This window comes from Chaetodon auriga, chromosome 8 (genome assembly GCF_051107435.1).
Source record: "Chaetodon auriga isolate fChaAug3 chromosome 8, fChaAug3.hap1, whole genome shotgun sequence".
Classification (NCBI taxonomy): domain Eukaryota; kingdom Metazoa; phylum Chordata; class Actinopteri; order Chaetodontiformes; family Chaetodontidae; genus Chaetodon; species Chaetodon auriga.
In genome coordinates, this window is record NC_135081.1 from 11,047,910 (window position 1) to 11,067,275 (window position 19,366).

Sequence of the window (19,366 nt, forward strand, 5' to 3'; positions counted from 1 at the left end):
CCCCCACTCCCGACCTGTCGGGACACTGACAGGAAAAATACAGCCTGGAGAAAGATCATACGGTGGTGCTCGGTGCTACAGAGATCGATTCAGGTGTGACTCGGCCAATCATTTTTTCTCATTTTTTCATTCATTCTTTTGCTCATATCTGTATTTCTTCAACTCCAATGTCCTGTTTGCTAAAAAAAAATGCATTTAGATACTATCTGAACTCTTTAGATATCCAAATATTTGATTCAGGCTGTGTTAATTAACTTGACTTGGCCGAAAGTGACCCGTTTTAGGGGGTAGACACAGCTGTACCCAAATTCATCATGAATTCATCACTTTGTGTTACAGAGCCACAGGAGTGACAGCAGCAGGGGTCAAACTGACAATTAAAAACGTCCTTCTTCCTTTTAAAGCCCTCTTGTGAAATGCAACAGATTGTAGTAATGTAACTGTGAAAGCAAGCTGAATAATTAATTTGATGCAGTAGTGTGAGCAGCTTTTTCTACAGGTAAACTTGTCTCTAGATGCTCTGCGGTTGTCATTCCCTGCTGATTGTGTGGCGACAAAATTCGCCTCTTAGGTATAAATAACATTCATTATTGTCATTGTCATCATCAGTATTTATGGGCTGTCACTGCACTTGTAAATGAAATGATGTAAAGGTTTTCTTTCTTTTCACCCTCAGAGAGATACATGATATCACAGCTTATCCTGCCACGGGCATCACCTAAAGCTAATACAAGAGTGATATTCCACTTGCATGTTTTTATATTATAGCTAATATGATTTGAATAAAAGTATTGTGGACGTTTCTTTGGTTGTTATGATATCGCTGTATTGCACAGAGGCTGTAAGTGCATCATTTTACATGCCTCAACCATTTGCTCTGATATACAGATGAGCTTTCAGACAAATACCAACAATATTGGCTCTGTTGAACAGATTAATTGTTTTAATGGAATGACTCAGTGGACAAAATGCCCAAATAGTTTGGCTGATTTTTGCAGTGTATCCTTTTAACTTGGCCAGTACTAATTAATTAATAGCCAGTAGCAATCCTTTCACCATTTGTACCCCACTGAAATGCTGGCTTGTAGGACTAATTTTCCAATATTGACTAAGTATGCCAGGAATGAGAAATTCTCCTCCTTTGAAGGTGAAAATCAACAATAGCAAGACCAGAGAAGTACATTTCTAATGAGACACTTAGTTGTATTTGCTCTGTTCTCCCTCACTCTGGAAACCAAACTGGAACGCACGCACACACACAGCCACGACGCCACACATACAGTCCACACATAAATACCTCACATGCAGAATCAAACATTATTTTGTGTTAAGTTATTCTTTTATTTCAATTAGCCTGCTGTCTGAAGCTGCAGCTCAAACACGTAATCCTCTCTGTATTTTATGTCTTATTTTGGTGGTATTGTGAAATGCCATGACAGCATAATCTGACATGTCAGATTTAAATAATAATAGGATTAAACTCCAGGTATCCAAGAATGCAGCAGCAGTGTACAAGAATTTGAATCACATATTGAAAGAAGAGACGCAACTGTCTCCATCTATGGGCCTGTTCAAATTTCCTGCTCACGCAAACATTGGCCTCCTGCAGCAGTCTGAAAAATTCCAGCTCCGCATGCACGAAGGCAACCAAAATATTATAACAGCACTGACGTATGCATGTGTGTGTGGGTGTGTTTGTGCATGTAAACACACATCCATCACACTGGGCATGTGTTAATGTCTGGAGCAAAAAAAAAAAAAACAACAGCTCATAGCAATAATGTTGTCTATGTGAATTTGTATGTGTGTGTGTGGATGCATCCTTCTATACTTTCCCCTGTTATCATGGTGCATGCTTTACTCACAGGTCCTTAATATGAGGGACACCAAGGAAATGAATGAAAAAAGTACACAAAGATTTTAAATTTCTCACATCCTTGCATTACTTTTCTTTTCGCTCTCTTAGGATTCGGCTACTTAGCATTTATCCAGGCCTAATTCTAACAATAAATGGCCCCGTTTTTTTCATCTGACTTCAGTCCAAAAACACAAGCCTTTTACTGTCTGTGTGATAAGCCTGGTGCATAAAAATAACAGGCTCAATTCAAAACACAGAGGTATCCTTTTCATGCAGATACCGAGGACAAACAATTGTTTTAGATCAGCAGGAGTTTCTTCTCTCTTTGTCTGGTGCTTTAGAGAAGACGCAGAGAACAAAGTGTCCTGACTCCAAACCTGACAAGTTGTCAGCCGTCTACAATGTGTCTTTCTCTGTCTGTCACACCAGTAAAACAAAACAGCAGCAGCGCACAGACGCCGCCTTTAAGTGTGTATCCGATGTGTGTGTGTGTGTGTGTCCTCACATCACACATTTTCCTCATGCTTATGAAGTAGCAATCATTGAACACGCAAAGACACACATCAATGAACTTCTGAGGGCATAAATGCATTCTTTCCTTTAGGTATAAACCTGACAGTTCAATCCTGCCCACGTTATTCTCAAATACATCTTTTAGGATATTCTGAACCTAATCCTGTTCTAAATTGAAAATCAGAATTCACAGCTATTTTACATAAACAATAATCCTCTTTTCATCTCTCTACTGCCCATGGTTACCATATATCGATTCAACCTAAGCCCAACGCATGAAAGCTTTTACATTTGCATTACACAGACTACTTATCCCCAGAGGTTTTGCCAAGGTCTTACAAATGAACACTAATAGCCACCTCAGGAGCCGTTCCTGGGCCCCAGGAACAATTTCAGAAACTCAGAAGCCTTATCTAAGTTTCAACCAGAGGAGAAAGGGACTAATTTTAGTTCTTCTACCTTCAGTTTCTGGAGAAAATACTGTTAGCTGGCCGAGGAGGCATTAGCATGGAGTGAATGCAAAAGACAATAGCCTCAGCACTGTTACATGTGCTCAGATGGTCACGACGTTGGAAACAGGTGCTGTGGAGTTTTCAGTCTCCATTCCCGGCTCAAATTTTGTGTTATTTTTCCCTGTCGTTTGAAAAATTGTGTCTCATTCAGCGCTATGGTTTTTGATGCATTATTGGACTAATTTGCCTAATCTTCATGGTTACTTTGATGCTGTGGAAACACAAGCAGGACCTTTTGTTTCTGTGGCTCCACAGTTCCTGGATCTGTGTGGTTCAAAAGGGCCGTGATTTGAAAAGGACAGTTCTGAAGCTCAAACAGGTCTGCTGACGAACGAAGTGAAGTTGGTAACGCTGAGAAACAGATGGTATCAAGATATTTTTTAATAGCTTGAGTGCTACCGTCTTTAATAAACTCCCTCTGTGACCCATGTTTCTTTCACCGCGCTGTATCTTCTCTGATTTTTTTCTCTTAATTTAAAAACATCCATCACCTGTGTTTCTTTGTGGGCGAAGCACTTGTTTTTCATGAGGAAACTACTCTGAGTTTTGTAGTGAGACACAGTGAGACAGACACACATCACACACACACACCTACACACTAGGACTGTTTACCAAATGTGAATACATGGAGCATGGTGGGTAGAAGAGAGAGAGAAGGGGAGTGATTGAGGAAGATGAATAGCAAAGGTGAGGGGATGATAACAGAGGCCCAGCTGCGTGGCCTGTTATTCAGATAGAAGTCAAGTTAAAACATTATAATGACAAAGTATTCCTAAATGCCGTATAATTACGCAGCTCCGTGTTTCTCCGTCTACTTACCTTTCCGAGTACCCATCCAGGCCCCGGGCGTTCCAAATAACTCTCGTCTCAACCTTGAGCTCTGAGCGCTTTTCCCCACTGAGAACACCTCCTCTCATTTTTCAGTTTACCGAGATGAAGAAACAGTTTTCTTGAAGGAGGCGAGGTAATTGTGTAGTTTATTTTGGCATTCATAATGTGCAAACCAGTGCTGGCACGATGATAGTGCCTTTGCTAGTTCATACCATTCTATGCCTTCTAAGAACATCTTCATTTCTAAGCAGCACACAGTGATGAGGATTTGACTTTCTCTGCTGTTTGAAATCACTGCCAGTGAAATAAGGCAGGAGTGCCAGCTGAAAGCCTCTCTTAAAATGCAGTCAATGACTCAAACATGCCTTGGTGGACGTATTAAAGTGAGAGGCAATGCATAAAAGTGGGCGGCTTATTCAATTTCAGGGTTAAGAGGTGTCTTTATAAAACTGAATCAGGACGTGAACAGAACACTTGTTGGTGTGACAGTGTTGCAGTGCTGCAATTACAGTTTAGGGCTTTATAATCGCAGTGTCTTAATGGCATTTAAATGCCTTTCAGTTTTAACATACTGTTATGATAATTTGCTGTGCTTCATTTGTTGCTATGCATCTTCCTCAGCTGCGAGTCAGAAATCCTTCCTGGGAGGGAAACTGAACTCGGTGTAAGGCGAGATAAGTGCTGGATTTTCCGTGTAGATTTGGATGTTTAAAGCCACAGACGCATTCTAGTTTTCATTTTACACACATAAATTGCACTGATGCACTAATATATTCCTCTCCTAAGTGTATTGCATATGAACATTTTTGTGCGTACATGTTCTAACTGTACATGCTTTCATAACTGTAGGGAGTAATGTGATCCACGGTGATTTAATGTGCACGACGTTCATCCAGTTATTTTGGTCATTTATCATCTTTATCGGACAATAATCTGTTCATTCTGTGTGAGTATGCAGAATAATAGACTGCTTGTGAGTTTCCATGTTCACAAATCTCTGTGTGTATGTTGTTGAACAACTACTGGAAATCCGAGACACATACCCTCGTCTCACATAAACAGAAGACTATCTGTCCACTGACTGACTACATAAGCCATCAGATGTCATCGCTGAGCATCCTGGTTCGTGTTAGTAGAATATTGTTTGTGTGTTTTTTGAGTCATGCTGTTGCTGAGGCATTTTCCAGAAATCAAAGCCATTACTCACTCTTTCTTTCTTTCGAACAAATTCTAAAGATCTGCTGTTTGAATGAAATAAATTGATACGGAACAAAGCCTTTTTTCTTCAGGATAATCCTGCTCCAGTCCAGCCACTTCCTGACATTTCAGAGGGCTGTAGGGTGTTTGAGTCGGCAGTCTCAGGTGGAAGTTAGAATTTGGTGAACTTTTGTGTGGGAGGTCACACTCAGCTAATCCTATTTGTAATCAAGGCTTTCTTCTTTCTCTGGTCCAGAAAAGGACCATGTTGTCTTTGGAGCAATCACAATCGCAGTCTACTGCCCGGGGGTCAATCTGTGTGGAGTTATTTAGCGTATTAAGTATGCCTGTTCAGTTTGTCGTTTGAACCGCGCTCACCATGCTTTGATGATTAGCCCGTGGCTTTGTTTTCACGTCAAGGCTGTTTTTGTTGAGGTATCGTTGTAGGGGTTGCAGAGATCGTGCGATAACTGCTGTTGTTTAGATGTTTGGATTACGGGTGGAAGAGATAAATGTACGAGCTGAAGTGCTGTTTTCAGGTCTAATTCATGTGCGTTATGTTTTTGTTTAAGCCACAGCAAAACAACTGGTGTTTAAATCTTATCTTGGAATGTAACTTTTAACCTAATGCATGAAATTTCACTTTTTTCCTGCTATTAAGATGATTAATCCATCTCTGTGTTTGTCCTTGTCTCCCTCCCTGTCTGACTCACTCTGTAGCCCCTGCAGAGCCATTGCTGTGCAAGTTTGCTGATGGAGGGCAGAAGAAGAGGCAGACCCAGGTCAAGTATCCCCAGAATGGGCGACCGTGGACGCGGGACGGAGAGGTGAGACTTAAAAGTGCATTTAATCTTCAAAAAAAAAGGGAAAAAGCTCATCGTTAAAGCTCCCCTGCAGCAGCTTTTTCTTAAAACTCAAGTGGACAAGGCAAATTGTAGCACAAGAACCATGTCTGTCAATCAGTTTATTCTCTCTGCAACTATAAAAGAGAGCAACATAGAATTTTTTGCTCAGGCACAATTATGCCAGAGCGCACATTCTCTAAATCTACAGTAGCCTCTTGCTTCTCACAGTCATAATGAGTACACCATGTCTACTCAGAGGCTTTTTAAGAGGAAATAGTAAAGTTAACAAAACCAAAAGTGGTGTTATTCTAACTGAGTCACCGGCATGAGTGCAGTATATCCACAAACCTCTTTTCAACCTTTTCCTACTCAGCTTTCTCGCAAAACCATAACAATAATCTTATCACAACAGTCAGAGAGGTGAGAGTGAAAACCTGATGGAGACAGTACAACAGATGAAACTGTAACATGTCACCGCTCAGTGTCTGCAGCCGCTGCACAAAAAAACCTTCCAGCCGGTCTAAAAAGGCATCGCTTTCATAAACTACAAATGTCTGGTTGATGTTTCCTTTGACATCAGTTTCTTTTTCACATTTTCTAACCGAGCTTCAATGGCTTGACAGGCCCCCCTATGGGGTCATTATCAGCCTTCATTTCCAATAACATACTGTAGGCCGAATTAGAGATGCTGCTGACAGTATGAAAGCTGGCATATATAAAGGTTGTTGAATTTGAAATACCAGGTCCTCAAGACCCCAATTCCAAGTTGTTGTTCCTTTTGTTGAAACTCCCACCTCCAGTCTGTCATCCTCAGAAGAAATTAAACCTTGTGCAGCAGATTGAAAGCAGATTGACTGTTGCACAATGCAGAGGGTTCAGAAGTTGTTAGTGTCAATACCAAAGCTTTAATTTACAGAACAAGGGAAAGTGAATAACAATGTTGCCACCCACACACCGAGTGCAGTTTTAAACAGTTTCCCAACATTAGCATTACATGGAGGTTGTGAAAGAGCAGGGTGGTGAAGTGAAATGAAATGGAACCAGACTGAAACAACTGTGCGCTGAAATAAGAGCCGCCACAACAAAAACAGGATTCCACAGTATGTTCACAGCCTTCATGTGTGTCTGTGTCTAGCAGGCACAGATTTCAGTTTCAGATTATAAACCCCAGTGCTGGTGATTCTTTTTTTGTGTCCTGCTTGTGAATTGTCAGCTGGACTTAAAACAAATGATCGGTGCTTTCAGTGGGACTCCTCACACATTTGTCCTGACAAGCCCCACTTGGCCTTGCTGAGGAGAAAAAGCATCTCTTCAGAGGTTTCTGCGTTTGTCGGAGCCAGGTCTCCGAGTCCAGGCAGGCTAATAGAGACATCTGGCCATGGATATGCTTTGAGGGGCCTCACTGCGTCCTCACACTCAGTCAGCCGAGCCTAATCTCCCAGAACCCCTCACACCTAAATGAGTCTGGCCTTGGGACTCTGGCGTGAGCACATTTTACACACACAATCACTCACACATGTGACATTTGCGCAGAGAGACTCAGACAGGATACACATGGGCGGATTACGAGACAACAGGCCCCTGGACACAGTCATGTAAAAGTCCCACCCTCCCCTCTACAAAGCAAGACAAATGACCCTGAATGACACGTCCTGACACTTTGTGGTATTTTTATGTCTTGATGTTGTCATCTTTTTGGTAATTGTGTGTCTCTTTGTTGTGGTTTTGTGTCTCTTTGTCGTCATTTTGTGTCTCTTTATAGTTGTTGTGGTCATGTTGGTGTGTCTTTGTTGTCATCTTTATGGTGATTTTGTGTCTCTTTGTGGTCAATGTGCGTCTCTTTGCGGCCGTGGTAGTTTTATGTCTCTGTGTAGTTGTTTTAAGTCTCTTTGAAGTTGTTTTGTGCCTCTTTGTGGTCATTATGCATCTCTTTGTAGTTGTTTTATGTAGCTTTGTAGTTGTTTTGCATCTTTTTGTAGTTGTTTGGCTTTTCAACAACAAATGTTAACAGTTCAAACAGATGCTCTGAATCCAAGGGCCCCCTGACCCTCTGGGCCTCCTGGGCCTATTCTTGGTAACCAGTCTATTCAATAATTCATCCATGAGGGTACATTGCGAATGCACACACAGGGAGACAGATGAGTATCAACACATGTGACACATCTGTAAACATGGGCATTTGTGCACAAATGCTGGCAGTGAGGGAAGCTGTCCAGTCTTTGCTGCTAGATGAAGGAAACTTAGAGGACAAGTTGCAAACATCAAGATAGCTCTAGCTGTGGCTCAGAAATAGTCTGTTCAAAAAGACAATTCAGTAGATTGACAGGGAACCAGCCGTGAATACAAATTTTGCTCAAGGTGAAAGCTTGAATCCTTGTTTAAATCAGATGTTTGTTTAAGAGGCGGTGAGAAAATGATCCCGGGCTTTGTAATGATTAATTTTTGCTATTTGATGTCATCAATGTTTGGCATTGCTTTTTATGAACTCCGCTGCAGTCTATATTCCCCCAGACCTGGCCAGAAACTGTGTTTGGGGAAAAACCAAACATTGCAGCAGAGTTCATCATCAGGGCACACTTTCAACTCATGTGCCAATTTGTAAAGAAGAGACTTGTGTGGAATATAGAACAAGTACAAATGACTTGTGCAGGGCTGCAGATATAGAAGAGGAGGGGGAAGCAGCGACAGAGCAAAAAATAGAGAAGGAAAAAAGGAAAGATTGAAGGACTAAAAACACTATTGTTGCTTTAAGTTTATTCCAACATTGCCAAGAGGCATTCAAGTGGATGAAGATCTGTTTCGAAGCTCAGCTATGAGAAATAGAGTCGCATTCATTTGAACATGATAGAGGAAGTGAGAGACAGAGAAAACATTCAGAGTGTCACTTAATGATACACACTTGACTTAATACGGACAACATTTAGTGGAGAGCAGGAGGAGCAGGAGTAGCTTTGTGTTTGAGCTGATACTGATATAATGCAGCTTGAATGCAACACCTTATCCTATTCATTTATGCAGAGCAGTGCAGTGATAACGTTATTGCGTGAAGTTTGGGCTAGTTGTGACTGATTCAGTAGTTTTGGTGCATTTTGCCACTGTCAGTTTCCTGACTGACAGTACAGATGTTTGCTGTGACAACAAGCACCAACTGTGTGTGTGACAGCTCAGACAGACTGATTTCAAAACTTACCAAGAACTTCCATTTCTCTCATTTTCCTCCAGATTGTCTCATTTTGGCTCCTTTGTGCTCCTTTTCAGGACTCACAAAGGTGAGGAGAGTCACTTCCGCTAGTTTAGTTCTGTTTAAACAAGTAGTGAGACCAATCACAGACTTTTCTCCTCATCACAAAGCCTGTCCTTCAATAAGTACATGCTCAAACTTCTGCTGGTTGTCCCCTTCATTGGATTGGAACAAAACTTAATCTCTCCCAGTGGGTTTAATCATTCAAAAGGCATTTTGAGTTATGAGAAAATATGTATAATCAATATGGCACTTCACATTTTGGTTAATACTTCACCCCAAACCATACTCACCTCTGATTTTTGAGGTTTGCATTTTTGGTACCCTAACCCTATTGGTCACACTCAAAATGCTTCTGTAGGCGACCATGTTTTTCGACCAGTGATGCTCATTGATAATTGAAATGTGTATCTCAGTCCCCTGATGCTTTTTATCCATTTTGGTGTTGATAGAGTGAAAATCCACCAGGTTCTACTCATATTATCATTTTTCAAGCATTCAAAATGAGAGATAATCTATCATGAAGGACTTTTATGGTCCATTTTTTAAAGCACATTAAGCTGGACATGTTTGTCCAATTTCAAGTCGCTTTTGATGTAATGGGCATGGCCTTTTCAGAATTTTTAGATCTTAATTAAAGCGCCACCATTTTGCCAACACGGCTCATATTTCTTGGGACACACTCACACATCATTTCCAGTTATTGGGCCGAGTTTCATGTTTCTAGCTCATTCCAGCTCACAACAATTTGAGCCACTGTGGCTCACTGGAACTTAAAGTATCCTTTGCTCAGTCAACGGGTGCCAATGATGCTCTGGATGGTTTTAATCTCCTGCTGCAGACCCCTCCTGTCCTGAGCCATGCACATCACATCCCATGGCAGTTTGTCATGTTTCCATTCACGGTGCCGTCTCTTGCTTCTTTGTAAAAGTTAACCAAAACTTTGCACAGGAATTGTGCCTTTTTTCTTAGGTTTCAGTCACTTCAGAGTTTCCTTTACCAGGGTGGAGTTGTGTGATGTTGATGACAGGTTCTCTGTTATGCTGATTCCCAGGAACCTAAAACTGTTCACCAGCTCCATCTCAGCTCCACTGGGGTGTGTGTCTTTGCCTCCTTTTTTCTAAAATCAACAATCAACCCCTTGTTTTTGTTGATGTTGATCAGTAGGTTGTTTTCTGTGCACCACTCACCACAGATTTCTCTCCATGTCTGCGGTGGCAGTCATGGGTGTGTAGCGTGAACAGGAGGGGGCTGAGCACACAGCCCTGGAGGGGCTTCAGTGTTGAGCACTAGAGTGGAGGAGGTGTGACCGCCAGTCCAAAGTGTCTGGGATCTGTTTGTGAGGCAGTCCAATATCCAGTTGCAGAGTGTGGTGCTCAAGCCCAGAGTGCCAAGTTTGCTGGTCAGTTTCATGGGAGAGATTGTGGGGAATGCAGAACTGAAATCAACGAACAGCATTCAGATGTAGGTGTTGTTATTTTCAACTGGGCAGGGGGCAGTGAAGGTGGCATCCTCTGTGGATCAGTTAGTTCTGAATGCAGACTGGTGAGCGTCCAGGAAGGCTGTCTTTGATGTGCTGGAGAACCAGTTTCTCAAGGCACTTCATCAGAATGGGGGTGAGTGCCACAGAGCGGCAGTTGTTCAGATTAGACACAGCAGACTTTAGGTGCAGGGACGATGGTGGCTGTCTTGAAGCAGACAGGAACACTCTCCTGTGACAGTGATATGTTTAACATATCAGCGATGACATCAAATAGCTGATTGGCTCATGTTTTTAGTACTCGGGCAGTGCTGTTATCAGGCCCAGCAGCTTTATCCATATTACACTCTGCCACTGGAGGTGGAGTAGGTGAAACTTCATTGTACATGAGTGCTTTTAACTGGCTCATTTGAGATTTTTGTGCTAATGAGGACATCACCAATTGTTCTTTATTTAGCAGGTCTTTGTATCCCAACCACTTGTTTATATTGCTGACTTTTAAGTCATAGTTTTGTGTTCATTTTGTGTTATTTGACACCATAAATTATTCAGTTTTCCCTCTTTACTGTCTCCCCCCTTCTCAGTTCATTACCTTTATTAGCTTTACCATTTGTCAGAAGCAATACTCTTAAAGCAGTTGTAATGTCAGTTTTCACCGACAAATAAATGCCTACACATCAAAAACTTACCAAGAGAGTAAATGCAGATGATTCAGCAGGCATATCAAGCATTTTAACCTTTAGGTGTTTCTCTCTCTCCAGAGTGGTATGGCGTTGACGTATGATCCCACCGCGATGCAGAACGGGTAGGTGCAATGTTTTCTTCTCAGATTTGCAGACTGTGCCAACAAATTTCAAAGTCTGCCAACTTTACTTTTGACTCCCGCCAAATATTTGTAAAGCGCAAAATCGCTGGAGTCCAAACTTCAGCACCTGTTTATGAGCCTTTTTACAAAACCGACACCTTCTCACACTAGCAAATCTGCAAAGACGAACACACACATCAGCCAACCATCGGCACTGATCTGCACAGGAGCGCTTGCATGCAAATGAGCAAACCGCACGCATATTCAAACAGCTACAGGACACACAGGCACTTTCTTTGTCTTACCCTGTCGCGCTCCTGCCCTCATTCTCACATCTGACTGTAGCAGACGGAGCATTTATTTATGCACCTATGCATACAAGCTGTCAGACATGTAGGTTTTGATTGCTCACAGGGAAGTTGGGCGGTGTTGCAGTGCCGCTGTAAGACTTTCGTCAGCCGAGGCTATCTGCAGTGCTTTCAGGCTGAATGCGGAGAGCCGAGTGTCTGCCTGTTTCAGGGGGAAATTGGAGATTGGTCCTGTCTGCTAGGAATGCTGCTGGTGATGCGATCCCGGGAGACGCTTCCCTCCAGCTCTGTGTCTCTCTTCTCCTCCTTCTTGTCGACTCAGTCTTCCTTACTCTGTCCCTATTTTCCCTTTTCCTCCTCTTCTTTACTGTCGTTCTCTTGTGATCCACACGTTTTTCTTCCTTTCACCATCTTCATATCGCGTGTAAAACAGACGTCTTCTGCTCCTAAATTTTCCATAAGCTGTTTCAACTCTCCTCCTTCTCCCACACGTTGTTTTATCTCGTCCCTTTCTTCTAATTCTTGCTCTCCATCTACACGCAGGTGCTGTACTTTTGGTCATCTCTGGTGTCTTCCTGTATGTGTGCGTGCTCATGCCCGTGTAAATGCATACTCACACGCAAGCATATGTGTACTTGGAGTGCTTAAGCCCTCTCCAACCTCTCTTCCGAGGTCATTGGAGCTCCTTCCGGCAAAGCACTAAATGACTGTGAAATGCTAATGCAGCTAATTAGAGAGGCAAAAAGCAGGGAGGGAAGAGGGTTGAATAAAAAGGGAGGGCTGAGTAGGGTCAAGAGGAGGGCAAAGGCAAAAATTAAGTCAGCCCAAGGAGAGGGCAAGGGTATGAATCAATTACAGGTTTGTGAGTCTTTCCAAGCTTGAGGATGGCTGGTTTTTAGGGTCTGATGCCAATCTGATGTTATTGGAAACATGTGTCTCAACCGGCCAGACTGCTTTGGCTTACAGCCTGTCCTCTCTTTTATCAGAGAGACACAAAATTCACTTTCTCTGGGTCTCTTTTTCTCAATCTCCTGCCTCCTATCTGGTCTGTTTGCTGTCTTTTTTGTTTCTCCATTATTCTCTCTCTTTCTCCCTGCCTCTGTTCTTACTCTGCCTTTCTATCTGTCCTCTCTTTGTTCTGTCTCCCCTGCCCACACACCCACACATACACACAAACACACATACATACAAGCATTGGGCAGCATGCTAATATGTATGTATGTATGTGTTTGTTTGTTTTTTTTCGCATAAAAGTCACTGAGGTCGGCACTAAATCATTGGCTAATTTTTCAAGGCAAACTTCTGACAGTGCGGCTAGGTCACACCAGGGATTCACGGAGAGGTTTTAAATTCAATCCCATAGTAATGTTCTGTTTGCAATTACATGTTTAGTGTATTATTTAAACAGCCGTGCTGGAGTCCCTATTGACAGCATGCTACTCAGGACTAATAGCCTCCATCAATAACCTTGCTTCTGTCCTCTACCTAGTATTTTGCTCTCTCAATGCACATCAGTCTAATGAAAAATACAATAAACACAATCAGAGACCCATATTGAATATCCCTGCTGTGTTCGCTCATTTGTATTCATCAGTGACAGTAATACAGTATCTCCAATGCAAGTCATACATTAATTGTACAGTCAAAAAGATGGATCCATGCTGCTACATGATCAGCAGAAGAGGTTTTCTTTCTTAGCTGATCGCCGCTTTGACAAACATGTTCCAGTTGTGACTCCAACTTACCTCCATCCATTACGTATCTGTTCAAACTTTTCAAGCGACACAGAAGGTCGAAGCATAACATTAAATGCGGACACACGGTGTTCTAAAACATGCCATGAGAGAATATTTGTGTAACTGCACTACAGCTGGTTTTCTTTCAGTATAAGCATGAGTTGAAAGCTGCTCAAAAAAAAAGAAAGAAATCTATGTCGTTTCAAGAAGTTATGGGACAATTTACCCGAATGATGAGCCAGTGTCAACACACCTAAGATAGAACACACAACCAACCAGCTGAACGTATGAACCAGAGCTGAACCATGGCAGGAGAAAATATATGGTGCTAATAATTCATGAGATTTCTTTTTCTGGAGCAAAGGAAGTGAACTGCATTGTATTGTGGAAAAGTGGAGTAACTGCTGTAGCTATAGTCTCATGTTAATACTGAAGAGTAGCAATATGATCATACACTAAGTAGAGCATAAAAATCCAGCAAGGAGGCTCAGTGTCCGTGTGATGCACAATCACGCTCCGGAGCTTATCACAGACTGCATCCACAAGGCCCGGACTGCAACAGTGTAAAAATCTCTGAGGGTCTGCATCTCACAGCTGAGTTCTAAACTGCCCGTGCGATCACTGACCAAACAAATGTAATGTGAAGCAGAAGACGCAATAACGGAACAGGTGGGCACCCTGGCAACCCATTCCACCCTTGAAATGGGATGTGTGCCGGTGTCACAGCGGAGAAGCACCGATCCATCTACGTTTTCCTGTGTTCGGCCGGTCGCTGAGTCTGAATGTCATCTCAGCTGTAGGATTAAAGTGGATGTTGTATATTCTTCTATGTGTGATACAGATCTCTCTGAGTGAAACACTGCAAAAAATGTGATATTTGTCACTGGCAGGTTAAAGAAACTTGTAAAAGTGAACCAACCGTGTGTGCGTTTGTTAAATACATTTCTCCGCCAATTAAGTAACGCTTGATTTGTGGCAAGTGGCTTTTTATACATTCATGGCTGTGTTGGAGCTGGAGGTGGGGGAGGGCTTCTCTCTGTCTCTGCCTCTCTCTCCTCTTCTCTTTCTCTCTCTTTCTGCCATCCCTTGCTCCATTATTCAGTCAACAGACACTTTGGGATCGATCGGGCACAGCAACACGGCCTGGCGGATGAAACATGTCCTCTCTAGGTACACAATGATAAATAAAGCACTGTGAGCCACAGCATTCTACCGCTGCACGGTGGAGGGGGCGAAATGAAAAAAAGACGCGATGGAGCTAAATCAGAAGGGCAGACCAAGGTATAGGAAGAGAAGTAAACAGTAGAAAATGCAGATGTTTCAGGTGCGGCTCTCTCTGCCGAGTGGAATACGCGTAGGTGGGAGCATAAAGGATAATGTTGAAATATTTCACCCACTCGCACATTAAGGTGATAATTCATTATTATGCATAGCGGTGGAGCAGACTCCTTTGTGACATGATGTGTACTCCGGTGCAGTGTCAAATCTCATTCCAGGACGTCTTTGATGATGTGGCACAAAGTGAAGCTGCAGTATTTATTGTTTCCATGACAGCCTTGATGAAGTCTGATCCATTTTGTCAGCGATGTCGTGAAGTGTACTGGGTGGTTGCAAACAACGAGCTACAAAAGGCTCATTTTCACCTTTGCGTATGGAAACGCCTGCAGAGCTCCAACTGTGTGTTCAGAGAGGCCCGTTGACTGACATTACATTTTTCCCCCAAATTGTCTTTTAATGTGGTCTTAGTTTGAGTTTGGTGATATTGAAAATTAAACCTTTTCTTGTTTGCTTCTGTAGGTTCTACTCTTCGCCATATAGCATCTCCACCAATCGGATGATCGCACAGACGTCAATCACACCCTTCATCGCTGCCTCTCCTGTCTCTACATATCAGGTGGGTGGACCCTCTTTGAAGTCTGCTGCTTTAGACCAAACTTTGGCAGCCTTTATTGATAGAGTCATCTTGAAGAGCCCTTTAGAAAATTGGCCGTCCAATAAAGGACAGAAGTTGTGCTTTTAGATTAATAACTTTCTAACTAAAATTGATCAAGCTGCTTTCTTTCCACGTTCAGGGTATTTTAGTGAACTGTTTTGTGAACTGTGATGTGTTGTTGTAGCCACTGCTGCAAAGCACCCAAGTTCAAGCAGACATGCATTCTTGACTTTGCCAGCTTGCTGGCCAGCCAGCAGATTTAGCAAAGCAACTAATGCTCAAAGTCAAACACTCAAATATGGCGTCCGAAGGGTTTATAATGCAACTGGATAGCAATAGCATCTCAAGAGAAGTTAACAACCCAGAAATGCGTGAGACAGGAGCTTTAGTTTAGTAGTTACCTTGTAAATCAGTGGTTGTAAAGGGTAAATCTGGTGATACTCTGTATTTTTCTCACAGTCAACAAATCCCTTGAAAAGACCAAAAGCAACAATGAATTGATCCCACTAATAAGCATTATCTGTGTCGACCAAGCCTGATGCAGCTCATTTGCTGTGCGCCACATTGTTATCAAAAAACTATTAGAGACACATCAATGAGCCACACTGTCACACTGGCTCCTTCACTAGCATGAACATTAATCCGCAGCAGAAAAAAAAAAAAAAAACTTCCTCCCGCTTAAGTGACTTTTGCTAATACCTAGCGTGTTCAGCTGTTTAAGAAAATTAGAGCCTCGTCAAGAAATGGAAGTATGTATTTGTGACCTGTTTTTCAAGATGTCTGTCTTCAGCAGATTGATTGGAACTCTGACTGCAACGCACAGGGGATGTCTGAAAGTTTTGACAGATGGACTAACACATTGTTGAGTTTGGTCTCTTCATGCTGTTTGCTGGCAGAGAGAAAAATCGCCTCATCATGAGTGAAGTTAACAACTTACATCAGTTCTGGCGTCTGGTTTCAAAATGAATTAAAAGTGTTTAGAATTGACCACTTTATTCACTGTTGTCCTGCGGGCAGTCTCTGGACATACAGCACTGAACAAACAAGTCGAGTTTGTCTTTCTCAGGAAAGACTTAAACACAGAAATTGAGTTATCAGCTCTCCCCATTCAAGACAATTCTGAGTCTAGCAATGATAAAACACAGGCTTATATTGCAGCACTCCTCCCATCGATCTTTCATTCTTCGGCACAAATCCTCTTTTTGTCTCTCTCTCTGTCTCTCTATTCCCATGTGTCGCATGTGACTCAGTACTTGATCCACAGTTTGTCAAACACATAGAGTTTAAAACAAACACCAGTCCTCCCCCACAGGTTTTCTCTAGCATGAAACACTGCTGTAAATGAGAGAGACAAATGCAGTGACACACCTTCAGCAGTGCAGAATTACACCCAGAGACACTGCCACATCATGCTTTTTGTGGAAAACACAAGGAGAAATTAAGCTAACTTGCACCACTCCACATAGACAGACACAGGTGAGCCAACATACACATGCACTCATATAATCACTATATGCGCGCATACCCTATCTTTTATGACAGAGAGCCTTCAGGGACTTGTTCCTCCTCATGTTAGAGTTGGGCAGTGTGTAGCCGTAGGAGATGAAAGTGGTGATTTGTAGCCAAGACAGGCTTTGATGATGAAACCTCCATTGTGAAGCAGTAATTATTAGACTGTATTGCTCTCTGTGGTCTTCATATCCTCTTATAATTACAACATAACATACTGTATAGTGGACCCTCGGTTACCGCCGTAATATTCTTTAAGACCCGCTGCCGCAGGGACTGAAGCTCTGAAATGGGCTTGTAAAGACTTGAGCTAATGATTAATTTTCTCTCTTCTCCTCTTTGGTTTTCTCATTTTCGCTCCCTTCCTGTCATTCTGTCTTCCAATTGTCCTTCTTTATGTTCCCTCTTCCTCAATTCTTTATCCACTTACAACAATCTTCTTTTTGATCTTCCCTTTCCTCTCATCTCTTCCTGACCTCCCTTCTGCATCCTTCTGCTCATGCCCATCCCCTCCTCCTTTAATTACTTTAATTTTCTCGGCCTTCCTTTCCTCCTACTCTGTCTTCTTTCTTCTTCCTTCGTCATCTCTGACTTTATTGTTGTCGCCTCTTCCTTTGCCTCTCCTCCCTCCTGCACAGGTCCAGAGTACATCATGGATGCCACATCAACAGTATGTTATGCAACCTACGGTACGTTTTTGAACCAGCCTCTCCTTTGTTTTTTTATGTCATATGTCATCTTTTCCCAGTCGAGTCATTTTCTCCAACTCATTTCACCACCTCCTCTTCACACTGCATTCCTGCCTGTCATCTCTGTGTGTACGTATGTCTCAGTATTTACTCCTCAGCGCTTCTTAGCCTGCTAATCTCAAAACAGTCACAATTCTTCACAGTAAGACTCATTTGAAAAAGCTTGACAAGTAATGTGAATGTCTGTCAAATTGGCTGCCACAGGATTTATGAAACAAGAACTACAGTCATCCATCTTAGAAACTGTAGGTCTTGTTTGTGCTGTAATGCCGATTGTAGTTGCTTTGTAACTTTAGTTAATGTCTCTGGATTTTTATGATTTTTATCTCATGTCAGTGATTGAGCAAGTCACTGAAACGTCACTGTCGTAATAAGCCAAGTAATAAACATATAGTGACACAAGTGCAGCATAAGAGAGCCAAACTCAGGTCAGACCAAGAAAAAATGTTATCTCTGCATCAGAGTCCTAACCTGCTGAATCAGCTGGCGAATAACCTCCTTAAACAGCTTTTAGAGCTCCGTGGAGCAAAGTCTGAAATCCATAATTAAAGGTTGCTCCCTGCTGGTTTGAAATGAAACTGCAGGTAAAAAGCTGACTTCAACGAGTGCGGTGGAAAATGTAGTGCTGATGTTAAAGCCAAATTTGAACTACTGCTCACATTTGTGCAGTGATACGTGGGATACAAGATATCAATGCCAAAACATACAAAGGCACAACAAGATGCAGTATAATACGATACAGTGATGTAAAAAACTGTGCTTTGTGTCGAGCTGCAGACCTCAACATGTGACCTGAAGTATTTAGAGAGTCTGAGCTCTGTCTGTCCAAACACACACACACACACACACACACACACACACTCTCGTCGTCTCTTTCTCTTTCATCCACAAATTCACACAGCTTTGACCGAAACACAAAAATGCATTAAAACACATCCACATATACATTTACACGCACGCTAACTCGTGTAATATTGACTGTGAGTGTAGGTGTACAGTCAATATACACAGTAAATCTACGCTCACCTACAGATTCTCTTTCTTCTTCTCCTATACTGTCTCACACACAAACACAAACTTCAAGGTTTCCCCTGCTTTTAGCCAGCGCCTGCATGCAGCTACAGCAGAGCAGGAGAGTTAACTTTGAGCCTCCACATTCTTCGCTCTGAGCTCAGCCTCAGCTGACATCCTGTCTGTCTGACATACAGTAACTACCTGAGCACACCTTCATCCAAACACGGGACAGTCCCGTCTTTGATTGTTTGAAGAAGTGAGTTACATTGTTGACATGTCTGGCAGGTGAAAGTCCTCAGCAGTTCAACATTCACTGGTTAATTATTTCTCAGTCCTGCAGGTCCAATGAATAAGAAAGTTTAGACTCATGTTGGGATCACACAGTGCTTGAATTAAAATCTAAACTTTATCACCTCTTAAACATTTATTCATCACAGTTCGAGTGGTTTTACACATGTATGATGTACATCAGTAATTTTATATTAACTCCATGGAACCATGGATTATACTTACACACCTGTTCTGACAAAAGGATCCATAAGAAAGGGAAAGAATGAATGAAGAAAAACTCTTTATATATATATTATTTCTATCTGTCAGGAAGTGAAGGAGTCAGTCATAAGACAAGTGCACAGTCCAGCGGGAATGTCAGCAAACATGGCCATCATGGCTGGCGAAAGCCTTCAGACACGCCACAGTATCTGGACAGCCCTGACATCCCATATGACACTGTCTCCTCCAGGCTTTTTGGTGGAGGAGGAATACGATTTCCTTATTCTAAGAAGGAGAAAATAAAGTTGGCTTCTCTTACAAAGAGACCACGTTCACGACAGAG

At 42.3% G+C, this 19,366-nt stretch overlaps 1 protein-coding gene across 1 annotated transcript in view; it reads left to right on the forward strand.

Annotated features, from left to right (window-relative positions):
* Positions 1 to 19,366, forward strand: part of LOC143324805 (RNA-binding motif, single-stranded-interacting protein 3-like) — a 107,017-nt gene that overhangs the window by 80,870 nt on the left and 6,781 nt on the right. Inside the window, exons 7-10 of the mRNA XM_076737547.1 lie at positions 5,632 to 5,738; positions 11,239 to 11,282; positions 15,124 to 15,220; positions 17,407 to 17,457. Coding sequence (XP_076593662.1) covers positions 5,632 to 5,738; positions 11,239 to 11,282; positions 15,124 to 15,220; positions 17,407 to 17,457 — 299 coding nt within the window. The remainder of the gene's footprint in view (positions 1 to 5,631; positions 5,739 to 11,238; positions 11,283 to 15,123; positions 15,221 to 17,406; positions 17,458 to 19,366) is intronic.